Source organism: Orycteropus afer, unplaced genomic scaffold (genome assembly GCF_000298275.1).
Source record: "Orycteropus afer afer isolate SDZICR_OR568_19922 unplaced genomic scaffold, OryAfe1.0 scaffold00119, whole genome shotgun sequence".
NCBI classification, from domain to species: domain Eukaryota; kingdom Metazoa; phylum Chordata; class Mammalia; order Tubulidentata; family Orycteropodidae; genus Orycteropus; species Orycteropus afer.
In genome coordinates, this window is record NW_006921706.1 from 3431769 (window position 1) to 3445852 (window position 14084).

Below are 14084 nucleotides of genomic sequence, written 5' to 3' on the forward strand. Positions count from 1 at the left end.
GGGAGGAAGTAGGAGGGGAGATGTTTCATTGTGGTAAATTGTGGTCTATGTCACGAAACAAAGTGTCTGTGAACTGCTGTATGGAAAGTGTATTTGCTCTGTAAATTTTTACCCAAATCACAATAAAAAGAAAAAAAAAAAAGAGCAAGTTACAAAAGGAACCCCTCTTTAAAAAAATAAAATTCTCCTTAGAAACTATATAATTCTGAAAGTTCCTAGGCATCATTAACCTATAAGTGATGCCCAAAATTATGTCCCCACAAATGCAGTTCACACAGTTGCCATGGAAAAAGTTTACCTGCTTATAAAATTAATAAACTATAATTCTGTTATGTATTGCCAGAGCCACAATTTCCAGTATCTCTACTACGAAGTGGTTTGAAAACTTAGTGTAAAGGTAGAGAAAAATAACATTTCAAATATAATCAAATATATACTTATTAACTATCTAATAAATACTTGGCAAGGTATCAATACCTAAATAATCCAGAAGATTAAGACACAATCATTGGCTGCAAAGCAACAAGAATTACCTTTAGTCATCGTTTTACACCTAGATCTCATGAACAGAAAATTTAGAGACATAAGATAAAGTAATAATCTCAATGTATTACTTTCTCATTAAAATTTAATATCTAGCTATAAGAAGTATAATTTAAGTAGAATTAGAATCTTCAAAAAATTGTCAGTTTAACCAACAGCATTTTGGAAAAAAAATTTATCACTTTTATAGGTAGAGTAATATTCTGAGTGAAGATGACTTCCTATAAACTCTTACACATTTCTGCCCAGGGCACAGCAAAAGGAAAATTAACATAAACTTGCGTAACAGGAATTTAATTTAGCTAATACAAAAAGAAACTTCTTGACTTTATCAGGGCACTTATCCAAGATATGCTTTGGAATATCATTCCTAGAACATTTTTTGGGACCATTAACCCAAACATATAATGCAGCCTAAGCCTAATTTACACTGCCTCTATCATTAATCTATTTTTCTGAGTATCAGCCTAATAGAAATGAAGTAAGAAACTGACACTACTAAAGGTAGATACAGAATGAGTGTTAAGTGGTATCAGGTGAATTGGATGCATGCCTAAATCAAATATGAACAACTGTATTTTCCATACCTCTGTTTCCCTAAGTTGGCATCAATAACATAGACCTGCCTGTGTTACATCATTATAAATACTATACTATACTCCAAATGAACATTTCAACTAAGAATAAGGATGGCATTGGAGGTAGGCAATGAAATTAGCTAATGATTTTATAATCTAAAGTGTACACTTCTGTTTCATCTCTACTGACATTCAACCTCTCATAGCCTGCTACACATGCTTTTGAAATCTCCAAATTTATAAATGAAACAAAATTACAATAGATAATCACTCCTATGTAAAACTTTTCAACAGAAGAAATGTGAAGGAACAAATAAAGCAGAGAAAAGATAACTTTTCTACCAGTTTAAACTACTTCAATGAAATGGAAAAAGAAAGAAAATAAAACATAGAATAAGTGTTTGGTAAAGGAGTGAATTTTGGTGACTATAAACGCATTAACAGAAATGTCAGACTTTATTATAGCTCTACATGTGATGTAACAGGTACATCTACATGTAAGGTGACAACTCAGTCTTTCGTTTGAAGAAAAACATATACATAAACACACAAACAAAGAGACACAATGTGTTTGACTGAAGAGTCTTGAATGTTGCATCTCTGGGCCCAATGGATAAACCTAACTTTCAGTAGTAGTACTTCAAGTGGAAGAACTGAGCCATTACTGTAGGTTTATGATAATCAATAGAAATATTTGCTTTCTTATTTCTTTGTAGAAACTTATTTACTAAATGTTTGTAAATACATAGTTCATATTTACTTCCACATATATAAAGCAAAGATCTTGTGATTATTCAGATGAAGGGTGCCACAACTAGAAAGGAAATTTAAATTAAGATTCTAAAAGTTTGAGACAAGCATTAACCAAATTGTTGCTCTAAATTATTCTCAAACTAAGAATTTTTATGTGGATTGGATATAATTAAGTTGAAAAAAAGGAGGCCTTTGTTTTATAATCCACTCAGCACCATTCAGCAGTCCTATGAACAATGGGATGAGGGATGAAAAAGAGAATGGAAAATTCTACCATTTTCCAAGTCTATGAATATAAGAATATTTCTCTAATTCCTCTAAATATATAGACTGTGAGCTCCTTGACGACGGTGATTGTGAGCTCCTTGAGAACGGTGAAAAATAGCAGATGCTCAATAAAGTTTTGCTGGCCAAATGAATAAATGTTACAGTTAGGGCTCTCATTCATTCCCACAGCTGTCTAAAAACAGGGTTTCAAGGAAGCCAAATAATACTAGTAGAGTGATTTAGAGAAGAATTCCCTTTTCCCCAGACAGACAAGATATCATAAAAATTGGGTTGATCTACCTCATTACTCTTGCTTTGAGAAAGTGTCAGGCTATCATTGGTCAGTTCTTCATCATCAGCACTGTTTCTGCTAAGAACTTTACTCTTCTTCTTCTTGCAAACCCCTTCACTAGCAGGGCTGCTATGATCTTCATCATTGCCTTCATCATTCTCATCCTCATCACTCCCACTTCCCTCATCTTCATCATCATCATTGTCACCATCACTTCCCTCTTTCTGTGATGCAGATCTTCCCTTTCTCTTTACTACAGTAGGTCGCCAGTCATTGTCATCCTCACTGTCATAGTCATCCATGTCATTCAGTTCTTCCATGGATACAAAATCCAACAGTGGTCGGTTTCGACGAAGGTTCCACTTTTTTGGCTCACTAACTTGCTCCTCTGTAGTATGTGTCGTACTGGGGACAGAAGGGGATGCATTAACAGCATGAGGACTCATGGCAGGTGTAGTGGCAGCAGCAGAAGCTGCCACATTATCAGATACTGTTGGTTTTTCTTTTTCTCTCTCTTTGTCTTTTTCTTTCTCCTTCTCTTTTTCCTTTTCTTTCTCCTTCTCTTTTTCCTTCTTCTTTCTAGGTCTTTCTCCATTCTCGTCTTCCTCCTTCTTTTCCATTTTAATTAATTGTTTTTCTGACGACAGTATTTCTTCCTCCACAGAATTTTTAACTTGTTCTTCTTTTACTTTAATATCCTCATTCAGTTCTTCCTCTAAAATATTTTCTTCAGAATCACTACAGGAGCCTTCTCCACTGTCCTTTGATGGATCTTCACTTCCATTACCACTCCCTTCAGAATCTGTTGAAAATATGAGAAAAAAAAACCACACATATGTATATACATACACACACACACACAACACGCTGACACAAATGAAACCACCAAAATTTGTGAATAACTTGTAAAATAATATAAAGAAATTTAGGTCAAATAATGGTAGACATTCCCAATCAGATTAAATAATAAATCAATGAAGGTGGTGTAATGGTTTTAGTTCAATATAGCAATAATGAAGATGAATAAATATATAATTCTAAATTAAAATATGCTTTAAAAAGAGGAGAACCATTTTGTGTAATATTGCTCATATTATATTTGGTATCCTAAATGCACTTCTTTTTAAAATTAGGCACTTATTTTTTAACTTAATGATAATGTAATATAGACCAAATTCTCCTTCCCTTACATTGTACTTTTATAACTATTTGGACTTGCAAATATCAAAAGATACACATCCAGAACAAGAAAAATCTTGCCCGAAAAGCTTTTTCCGTTAATTTCACTCTTCACCAAGCAAAAACGAGCATAGATAATTTATGGCAATCAACTTTGACTATATCCCTAATATACCACATGAATATGAGAAGCACCAAGTATGCAGGTGAAATGAAACAATAGCAAAGCCATAGAAAATGGAAGTTTCAAGAGAAGTTATCAATTTTCCTGATTATTAGAATAATGTCCATATCAACAAATGATGAGTTATCTAAACTTAGAAAAATTCTCAGCAGTAATAACCAGAGCCACAAGAATGGAATGAACTAAAACCAAACCAAACCAAACTCACTGCTGTCAAGTCGGATCCATCTCACAGCGACCCCTCCTTGGGTTTCCGAGACGGTATCACTATGGAAGTAGATTGCCCACCCTTCCTTCTGAGGAGTGACTGGTGGGTATGAACCACTAGCCTTCTGGTTAGCAGTCAAATGCCTGAGGCACTACGCCACCAGAGCTCCCTGGAATGAACTAATGGACTGCAAAAGCTAATCTATCTTGCAAACTAGCAGCCACAGTAGCTACTAAAAGGATGGGCTGAGAAGATTAAAGAGTTCATAAGGACTACAAGCTTTCTATCAAATTTCTTCTATTTCTGCCGAGGATAGCCCAGTCCCTTTAAGCCAACATTACTCAGTAACCATCTAATCTTCTTTGCTACCAATCAAATAAATAAAAATCTAAAATATCAGGTTGGGGAGGAAGAGGGAGAGCAGGGGTTAAGAAGAGAGGGGAAGCAGGAGGAGAAAACAGTCATAGCCAACTCTTGGCCAAACACCAATAGTAAAACTCATAATAATTTTTTTTGCACCTAAAACTAAGAAAAGGCAATAATAAGGTAAAAAAAAAAGGAAAAAAAAAAAGCATTTTCACACCATTTTAGTTTCTATTAATTCAAACTACCCTGTAATAACTATAAAAGTAAAACAGCTACTGGGCATTAAATGTAGAGAAAGTTGTCTATAATTAGTATCAGGTCCTATAAAATCATAATTCTGAATCTCATGATTATCATGCAGGCATCCACATCTTACTCAAGACTATTCTAAGGAAAATACTCTCATCCTGAACAATCCAGAACAAGACACAAGAACAGTGTCATGCAGGTCCATAATCCCTTATATGAAATGTTTGAAGTCAGATGTATTTCAGAATTCAAAATATTTCAGGTTTGAGAAGGGCAGCATGGTGTATGTACCATATATTACACTAACAGCCCCAGTGAGGTCTATAAAAACAAAAAACAAACTCACTGCCCTCAAGTTGGATCCACTCATAGCGACCCATCCCTGGGTTTCCAAGGCAGTATCTCTATGGAAGTAGATTGATTGTCCAATCTTCCTTCCAAGGAGTGGCTAGTAGATTCTGGTTAGCAATCAAATGCCTTAGGCACTACACTACCAGAGCTCCCAGTGAGGTCTATATCACTACCCTAACAATCAAACACATTATTTCTACTTAAAACCAAAAAAATAAAATAAAAAACCACTGCCACTGAGTCAATTCTGATCCACTCTGATTCACAGCAAACCTACAGAGCAGAGTAGAATTGCCCCATAAGGCTTCCAAGGATACTTTACAGAAGTAGACTGACACATCTGGTGTGGCTGGTGGGTTCGAACCACTGACCTCTCAGTTAGCAACTGTAGCTGAGTGATTAACTACTGTACTACTAGGGCATGGGACTAATTGCCTCCATGAATACTGCTCCTTTGCCATGAAACCAGAACTAGATGGTGCTCAGCTACCACTTCTGAACGTTTAGATCAAAGAATCTCTAGAAGAACCCTGATCAAAAAGGGGAAAATGCAGAATAGAATTTCAAATTCCCATGGACTCCAGACTTTCTGGAGCCATAGAAGCTGGATCAATTCCCAAAAACTATTGCCCTGAGATAATCTTGAAACCTGAAACCAAAACTATCCCCTGAATTCTTCTTAAAACCAAACAGTTTAGCTTAACTAGTTAAAAAAAAAAAAAAAAGGCTTTCATGCTCTTTTAAGATCTACACAGGATCAAATTGACAACAGCAACTTGAACAAAGATAGGAAGCTCAGGGGACAGTCAATTTATGTTAAGGGGGAGAACAACTCAGAAAAGGAGGGTGAGAAAGGTTGCACAACTCAAAAATGTAATCATTGTCATTGAATTGTACCTGTAGAAACTGTTGAATTGGTGTATGTTTTGCTGTGTATTTTCTCAACAAAAGTAAGTAATAATAATACTGTAATTAATAAATACTACAAATAAATGCCTATTAGTTTCAGTCAGTTTTTGTCATCAAATAAGTTTGAGCCACTCAAAAGGCTGGATGGGAAGTTTAGTAAGTTTATGTGACTTTAGGATAACGATGGTGAAATAACAGAAAAGAAGGGCAAAAATGGTAGCACAGGCTGAAGAATGTAATCTATGTCACTGAATGCACATGAAGAAATTGTTAGAATGGTGCTATCTTCAGCTATGTATATTTTCACCAATATAAGAATTACATTAAATATAATGTGCCAAAATTAGGAAAAAACTTGGATTTAGGAGCTTCTTGTATTTTAAAAAGAAATATCACTCACAAGTGACTTCTGTCCTTTTCAAACCCACATCACTACAAATCACTAAAAACTTATAACTTTTAAAACTATTCACAATTAAATTGAACCTGTCAGAAAAACCACTTGCTATAAAAAATATGTTTAAATATATTTATTATATGTATTATATAATACACTATACAATATAATACATTGTATGTATGTATGTATATAGATAGATAGAGTATAACATATAAAATTCTACTATAAAAATAATTTTAATGTGAACCAGCTGCCATTGAGTCAACTATGACTTACTGTAACCCATGTGTGTCAGAGTAGAACTGTGCTCCACAGGGTTTTTAATGGCTGATTTTTTTTTAAGTAAATAATCAGCCCTTTGTTATTTTAAAGCACCTTGAGGTGGACTCAAACTTACAATCTTCTGGTTAGCAGCCAACCACATTAATTGCACCATCCAGAGACTTCAATTTTAATATAAAGACATAATAAATAATAAGATAACTTAGCACTTCTAAGGCCAAAAAGGGTCTCCTGCATACAATGACTATAGAAAGTTGAAAATCTTACAAGCAATGCCATAATTAATTGGGAAGGAAAGTAAAAAGAAAGATTCTGAAACAATCTTCTAGAAGTCTTTTTTACCAATGAAAATTCAATGGTAGAGACAAAATTAAACTGAGGCAGAAACAGAGTACCTGGTCAAAACTGAGGCCAATCCAACTTTGCTATCATTTGGTAAAGTTTATAGAATGTCAGGGATTTTTGTGATTTTGTTTCAGTTGTTGTTGCCAATGTCTATTAATTAATTTAAAAAAAAAAAACAAACCTCTGCCATCCAGTAAATTCCAACTCATATTCCAAGGCTATAAATCTTTCTGGAAGGAGATTGCCTCATCTTCCTCCCACGGAGCAGCTGCCGGGTTTGAACCACCGACCATCTGGTTAGCAGCCAAATGTCCTACCCACTACATCACCAAAGCTCCTTATTATTTTTAAAAGTAGAGAGAAATTTATATTCTTACATTCTGTTTTTGTTTCATAATTGTGCCTGAATAGAAAGCAACTTTAAAAAATTTTAATGCTTTAAAACTATTACTTATTAATAGAAAAATGTGACATTTTCTCACAAATCCAAAACCTAGGTGTTTATCAAACCCTTCATTCTACAAATATACTATATTAGCCATAATCCAACTGAAAGGATCAGGAATCTATCTAATCTTCTCTTTCTTTGATCTCTGTAAAATACTTCATCTGATTAGCCATCACTTTTTTTGGGTATATATATATACTTAAAGAATAAAGGTAAACAATATTTGTTACAAGCATAGGATGGTAATAGTGACAGTAAGAAAAATCAGAGTCATAGGTTGTCCATAATTATAATCCTATAAACTGCAAAGAAAAAATTCCTACAAACTCAAAAGGATGATTCTGTTCCAAATCCATCACTTTGACACCCCAGAAAAAAAAAAAAAAAAGAATAGAACAGGCCAATAGGTCAACCACTTCAAATAAAGCTATCTTAGGTAGAAGAACAGAGCCAAGTCTAAAATAAACTTGTCTACATTTAAAAAAAAAAAAGTTTAATTGAAATTCCTATTTCCCATTCAGTCAAACAAAAGGCAAAAACTTTCTCAAATGGACAATATATGAAAATCTCTCTAAGAATACCTATTTCAACTAACACACAATATGAGAATTGTTTACAGTTAAAGAATTAAAATGTCAAACTATAAGAATCCCTTCACAATATATTGAATAAAATAATTTAATCAATATCAACCATCAATACCATTGTAATCAATGCTTAAGCTTTCCCCATGAAAAATATTAAACAGTAATGAAATCAACATGAATTAATTCAGAGCTTTATGTGAACTTTGCAATAAAAAGAATCTTTTTTTTTTTTCCAACAATTTCATCAACTTTAAATATTTGGTTCACTGACCCAATGCAAAAGTGATTGTTGTTGCTGTTATGTGCCATGGAGTCAGACCCGACTCATAGGGACCCCTCCATGGGTTTCCGAGGCAGTATCGCTACGGAAGTAGATTGCCCAACCTTCCTTCGGAGGAGTGGCTGGTGGGTTTGAACCACTAGCCTTCTGGTTAGCAGTCAAGTGCCTTAGGCACACAAAAGTGATTAGTACTATAAATATACATAATAGATAATAAATCACCAGTCCACTGGTTATTCAGTTATCACCTTAGGGCCATCTTTGACTCATTCTATACATCTCTTCAAACAGCTAATTAGTCAACAATTCTCATCACTTCATCCTCTATCTCTGACTCTAGTTCCAGCTGTGTCACTTTGGGTTTTCTGGGTAAATGTAGACAAGAGGTTCTCAAGTAGGGACAATCTCAAGTAGAGAAATGGGGACAATAATTGCCTGAAAGAGGGAAGAGAAGTCTGCTATTGGCATCTAGTAGGTAGAGCCCAGGGATGCTGCTAAACATCCCACAGTGCACATGGCAGCCCCCAACAACAAATTCAGCAACATAAAATGTCAATAGTTCCAAGGCTGAGACACCTGGTTATATAAGGCTTCAATTTTACCTCATTTTCCCAAGCTTATCTCTTCCACTATTCTTTTACCCAATTCTGACACCCAAATATACATGACGTTTCTCTGTCTCAAAACTTGCACTAACATTTCCTTCGCCTAGACTGCTATTTATCTAAATATGGTATTTCTTTCAGTTGATAGTTTAACTCTTTTTCCTCAATGTAATTTTTCTAGATCAAGCCAATCTAAAGTAGCCCCATCTCCTTTGAAAGATCTGAACTAAACAAGTGTTATAATAACCATGCCTTATATCATCTATCCCTTATTTTGTGTAATTATTTTATTATTATTGCTTTGTGAATCAAAACACCTAACAAAGTGTTATGAAAAACTAGATGGTCAATGAACACATCTTGACCCACTTTTCCAAAGTCAGATTATGCACAAAACACAAAGTCTCTGACTCTTCTTCCAGTTAAATTATTTTCTAGTGATGTAACTCACTAAATTAACTATTGTTCAGGACCTAAAGCTAAGCTTTTTCCTTTTGTAAGAGAGTGGAGGGGGAAGGCACGGCATTGCTAGGTTGCCTTGTATAATGGAAGTAATACATGCACACATATTTAAAAGCATTCAATTTATATAGCTGATTATTAATCATAAAAATGTCTCTTACAGTATCCTCAACCCTAGGCTCAAATCTCAAATATAAACATTTTAACTAGGATAAATCATGAAATTAGCAATATTCTGTTTTAGACTTACAAAGCTGGTATCTTCATAGGGTTCCACTTAATATTTCTATATATGGCTCATTCCATAATTATATTTCAAGTAATTATATATATAATTATTTAATAATTATATATTATTATATACAAATAATAGCATATTTTATATATATACAATATACTAACACCTCATTTCTGGACTTAACTTTAAAATTTATTAACTGACCGTCTTCATTCAAAAAAGAGAAATTTAGCTCGGCTTTCACTTTACAAATAAAAGATAAGCTATTTTCAGTTTCTTAATTTTCTAAAGGAACTCTGGTAGCCTAGTGCCTAAGACACTTGACTGCTAACCAGAAGGCTGGTGGTTCAAATCCACCAGCCACTCCTCCGAAGGAAGGTTGGGCAATCTACTTCCATAGTGATAGTGCCTCAGAAACCCAAGAAGGGGTCACTATGAGTCAAGTCCAACTTGACAGCACATAACAACAAGAAGGACCTAACTCATAGTGACCCCTCCTTGGGTTTCCGAGGTGGTATCACTACGGAAGTAGATTGCCCAACCTTCCTTCCGAGAAGTGGCTGGTGGGTAGAGGTTTATAATTACTAAATTTATTAATGATGATTTGCCAATCTTACTGGCAGGTCATCTTTCAGCAATGCTGATTTTTTTCCTATTTTATCATCTGAAAACCATGTGTATAAAATTGTGTATCTGCAAGGCTGTTCAATATAATAACCTTCAGTATTTTCTGTATTTATTATTAAAGCCAAACAGAAAAATAAAACTTCACTTCTAGAGCATGTTTTTCAAGACACTATGGTCAGGACAGATGGTTAGCTACTATTTCTTCATCTTCACCTTAATCTCTTCATAAGAAGGCGTAGGATTCCAACTCCCACATGTTTGAAAACCAGTATATATTTAATGTGTATTTTCTGTAAAGTTCAACTAAACATACTATCTTGTTGTTGTTGTTGTTATGCACCGTCAAGTCGGCCTCAACTCATAGCGACCACTCCTTGGGTTTCCAAGGCAGTATCACTACACAAGTAGGATTGCCCAACCTTCCTTCTGAGGAGTAGCTGGTGGGTTTGAACCGCCAGCCTTCTGGTTAGCAGTCAAGTGCCTTAGGCACTGCGCTACCAGAGCTCCTAAACATATTATCTTAGGTAGAAAAAAAGATTCAAACAGAAACTATCCATAACCTAGACTAAGCCAACATTTTGGCTATAGAAGGGCACCAATATCCTATGAAGCAACAGTACAAAATATGATTGTTTCTGTTAACTTTTAATTATTTTAAATGAAATCATTTTCTACCAAACTCTCATTTGCATTAATGTTCAAGAACTACACAGATAATTAAAATAAATAAGGTAATAGGTCATTATAATACAAAAATAATGTGCAACAATGACCTAAAGTCACTAATTTAAGCATTCCAAGAGGCAAGGAAAGGAGCTCTGGTGGTATAATGGGTAAGGCATTTGGCTGTTAACCAGAAAGTCAGCAGTTCAAACCCACCAGCTGCTCCATGAGAAGAAGATAAGTCAATCTACTTCTGTAAAGACTTACATCCTTGGAAAACCAAAGAGGGTTGCTATGACTCATAATAAACTCAACAGCACTGGGTGTGTTTTTTTTTTAAGAGGCAAAGAGGGAAAAGGCCTAGTGCAACAGACTAGACATGACAGAAGGGGAGAGAAAGTCATTCCTAAAAACATTCAAATTCTAAATTTAAAAAAAAAAACAGCAGCCTAACTAAACTCATCCTACCAGCTTTCACAAATCGAGAGCTCCTTCTGGATAGGATTTAACTTAACAAGGGCAGAAATGTCTATGTAACTTGATGCCACAAATTGTGATGAGAATGTAGTTTATCTTTGTATCACTAGATTGCTTTATCCCAGGTAAAGAAAAGTGATACTTGTGAATGACTCTATCTCATAAAAAAGTTATCTACAAACTCAGGATTTATTGTGACAAAAATAATTATGGAATACTTAAAGATAATAAGCTTTGGAGTTTTTCCTATGACGGTATTCAAAGAATTCATACCTTCTGAGACTCAGCTACTGTCTCAGTTTGCAACTTCTACCATAAACCAAAAGCTACATTCCAGCCAAAAAGAATATATTGTCTGTCAATGATCATCAAGAGAACTAAGAAGACAGATTTAAATTTTACCTCCTTTCTCTTCCCTGGAGGAGCTCAGGTGGTGCAGCGGATAAAGCATTCAGCTGCTAACCAAAAGGTCAGTTTGAACTCACCAGTAGCTCCACAGGAAAAGGATGAGGCAGTGTGCTCTTGTAAAACTTTAGTCTTGGAAACCTACAGGGCAGTTCTACTCTGTCCTACAGGGTAGTTATGAGTCAGAATGAACTGGATGGCAGTGAATTTGTTTTTTTTATTTTGGTTTCCCATCCCTATCTTTCCCTTCTTTGTAAATTACCAAAATTACTGAATGGTTGGTGGGTTGAAACTGCCAACCTTCTAGTTAGTTAGCAGCTGAGCACTTTACCACTGCACCACCAGGGCTCCTTGAATAAATGGAAGGATTTAAGAGCTAAGAAACAAAGATTAAAAAGCACTTAAACTTATCAACTTCTGATAGATGTTTGTGAACTAAATCAAGCAAGCACAATATCCACCTAGTTTCAGTTTAAGAATATATCTACCTCCTCTTGAGATTAAACAGTGAAAGTATTTTGGAGTCAAAAGATAAATTAGATCTATTACCAACTGAGTGACCTCATGCAAGTTCTTTAAGCTCAAGAGAGCATTCTTTGGCTATAAAATAATTACTTCCTTCACTGAGTTAGTGTAAAAATAAATGATAGTATTAAAAAGAAAAATTCACAGTAAAGCACAATGCTGCTTGTTAATATTATCAGAAGTAATAAAAGTAATGCTGCAAAATCTAATTTCATCTCTTCCTACCATCCTTAGCATGGAAAAGCCAGAAGAAAGAAGAGCAAAATCTAGCAAACTCTCTGGAAGAGAGTTTAAAAACTGGGAAAAGGATGAAATTGGAAGCTCTTTCATTTCTCACTTTATTTAACCATCCATCAAAGAGGCAGAATGACACATAGTTTTCATTTCTCATATGTGTTTATTTTCACCTAAAATATTTAAGCGATTGTGTTTTTCAGATTCCCTCAAGGAAAAGTTGCACATGGAAAAGAAACTACAAGAGAACCATACTTTTTTTTTATATTTTCTAATTTGGTACATGAATTATTACCTTTTAAAGATTAATATTAAAATCATAAAATATGATGAGCAAGCATGCATGCTTTATGCCTCAGAGATTTTTGAAAGGCACAATCCACAAGCTGCAGTACTACTATAACTTAAAGTTATAGTTTTTATTCTAGTTAAAGACAAAAAACAAAACTCCCAGGAATAGGACTGCCAAGTGATTTGAAAAGAAAATCATGGACTGTATATGGCCCATATTACTCGCAGGTTATTATTCTACTTCTAGATATCCCTTGTCTTTTTTTTTTCCAACCATGAAATATGCATAAATATATTTAAGGTATAAAATAGAGAAAATGCTTTGGCATCTTTGCAGTAAGTCCTTCCCTACTTGCTAATTACCGCTGAATAAGTAGCAACAAAAACAAGCAATGATAGGATCTAGTGATAGGATCTTGGGGAAATGTGGTAAATCAAATGGACAAAATAAATGAAGTTTATGTGCTTTAACTTTATAAATTGGCACTTAACCAAAACCGATTCTTTAAAAAAGAAGAAAAAACTCTGAAAATAAGCCCATCTCCAGGAAGCTGGAAAAAGGGAAGAGAGAAGGAAACATTTACCTGAAGCATCTCCAACTTTAAAATCACTGTCATCTGAACTATCATAATCGAGAGCTTCTAGCAGAGAAGCGGCCAAAGGCTTCACCTGCCTCCTCTTGGAGCTGCGATCCACTGTTAAGAGAAAAATATTACATCGTCATTCATAATCCAACAACAACAGGGGGTCCACGGTGCTGAGGGAAGATAAGAAACCATCGCGCAGGAAACCTTTGTCTAACTCAGTTCTCAGGATGCAGGCAGGGGGTGGGGGGAGGCTAGGAAGCTCCATGGGTAGCTCCAGCACTCAGGTGTAGCCAACGCAAACCCTACCTCCCGCCAACTCCCTCAAAAAAAAAAAAAAAAAAACCATTGACATCCAGACGATTCGGACTCATAGCGACATTACAGGGCAGAGTAGAATTGCCCCCATGGGGTTGCCAAGACTAATCTTCAACCGGAAGCAGAGTACCACTTCTTTCTCCCTGGGAGCGGCTGGTGGGTTCCAGTCGCTAACCTTAGCAGTCCAGCGCTTTAACCATTGAGGCACCAGGGCTCCTTAACGCAAACCCAGATGGGCCAAAATCGAAGCTGAGTACCCTCTTTTTCCACATCTTGTGGAGATGTTTCAGAGACTCGCTCTCAATCTCAACTAGACACCGCAACAGTCAATTAAAAAAAAAAAAAAAAGGAAAGCCCAGGTAATAAAAGCAGTGTTTATTCTCTTAGACACTGGAAGGAGACCTCCCACGACAGGTCCCCGCAAGACCCCCATC

At 35.3% G+C, this 14084-nt stretch overlaps 1 protein-coding gene across 1 annotated transcript in view; it reads right to left on the minus strand.

The window, feature by feature from the left end:
* Positions 1-13600, minus strand: part of PHF14 (PHD finger protein 14) — a 254861-nt gene extending 241261 nt beyond the window's left edge. Inside the window, exons 1-3 of the mRNA XM_042781427.1 lie at positions 13525-13600; positions 13333-13443; positions 2442-3235 (exon numbers count right to left, since the gene is read on the minus strand). Of these exons, the coding sequence (XP_042637361.1) occupies positions 2442-3235; positions 13333-13443; positions 13525-13600 (981 nt within the window). The remainder of the gene's footprint in view (positions 1-2441; positions 3236-13332; positions 13444-13524) is intronic.
* Between the last annotated feature and the right edge of the window lie 484 nt (positions 13601-14084).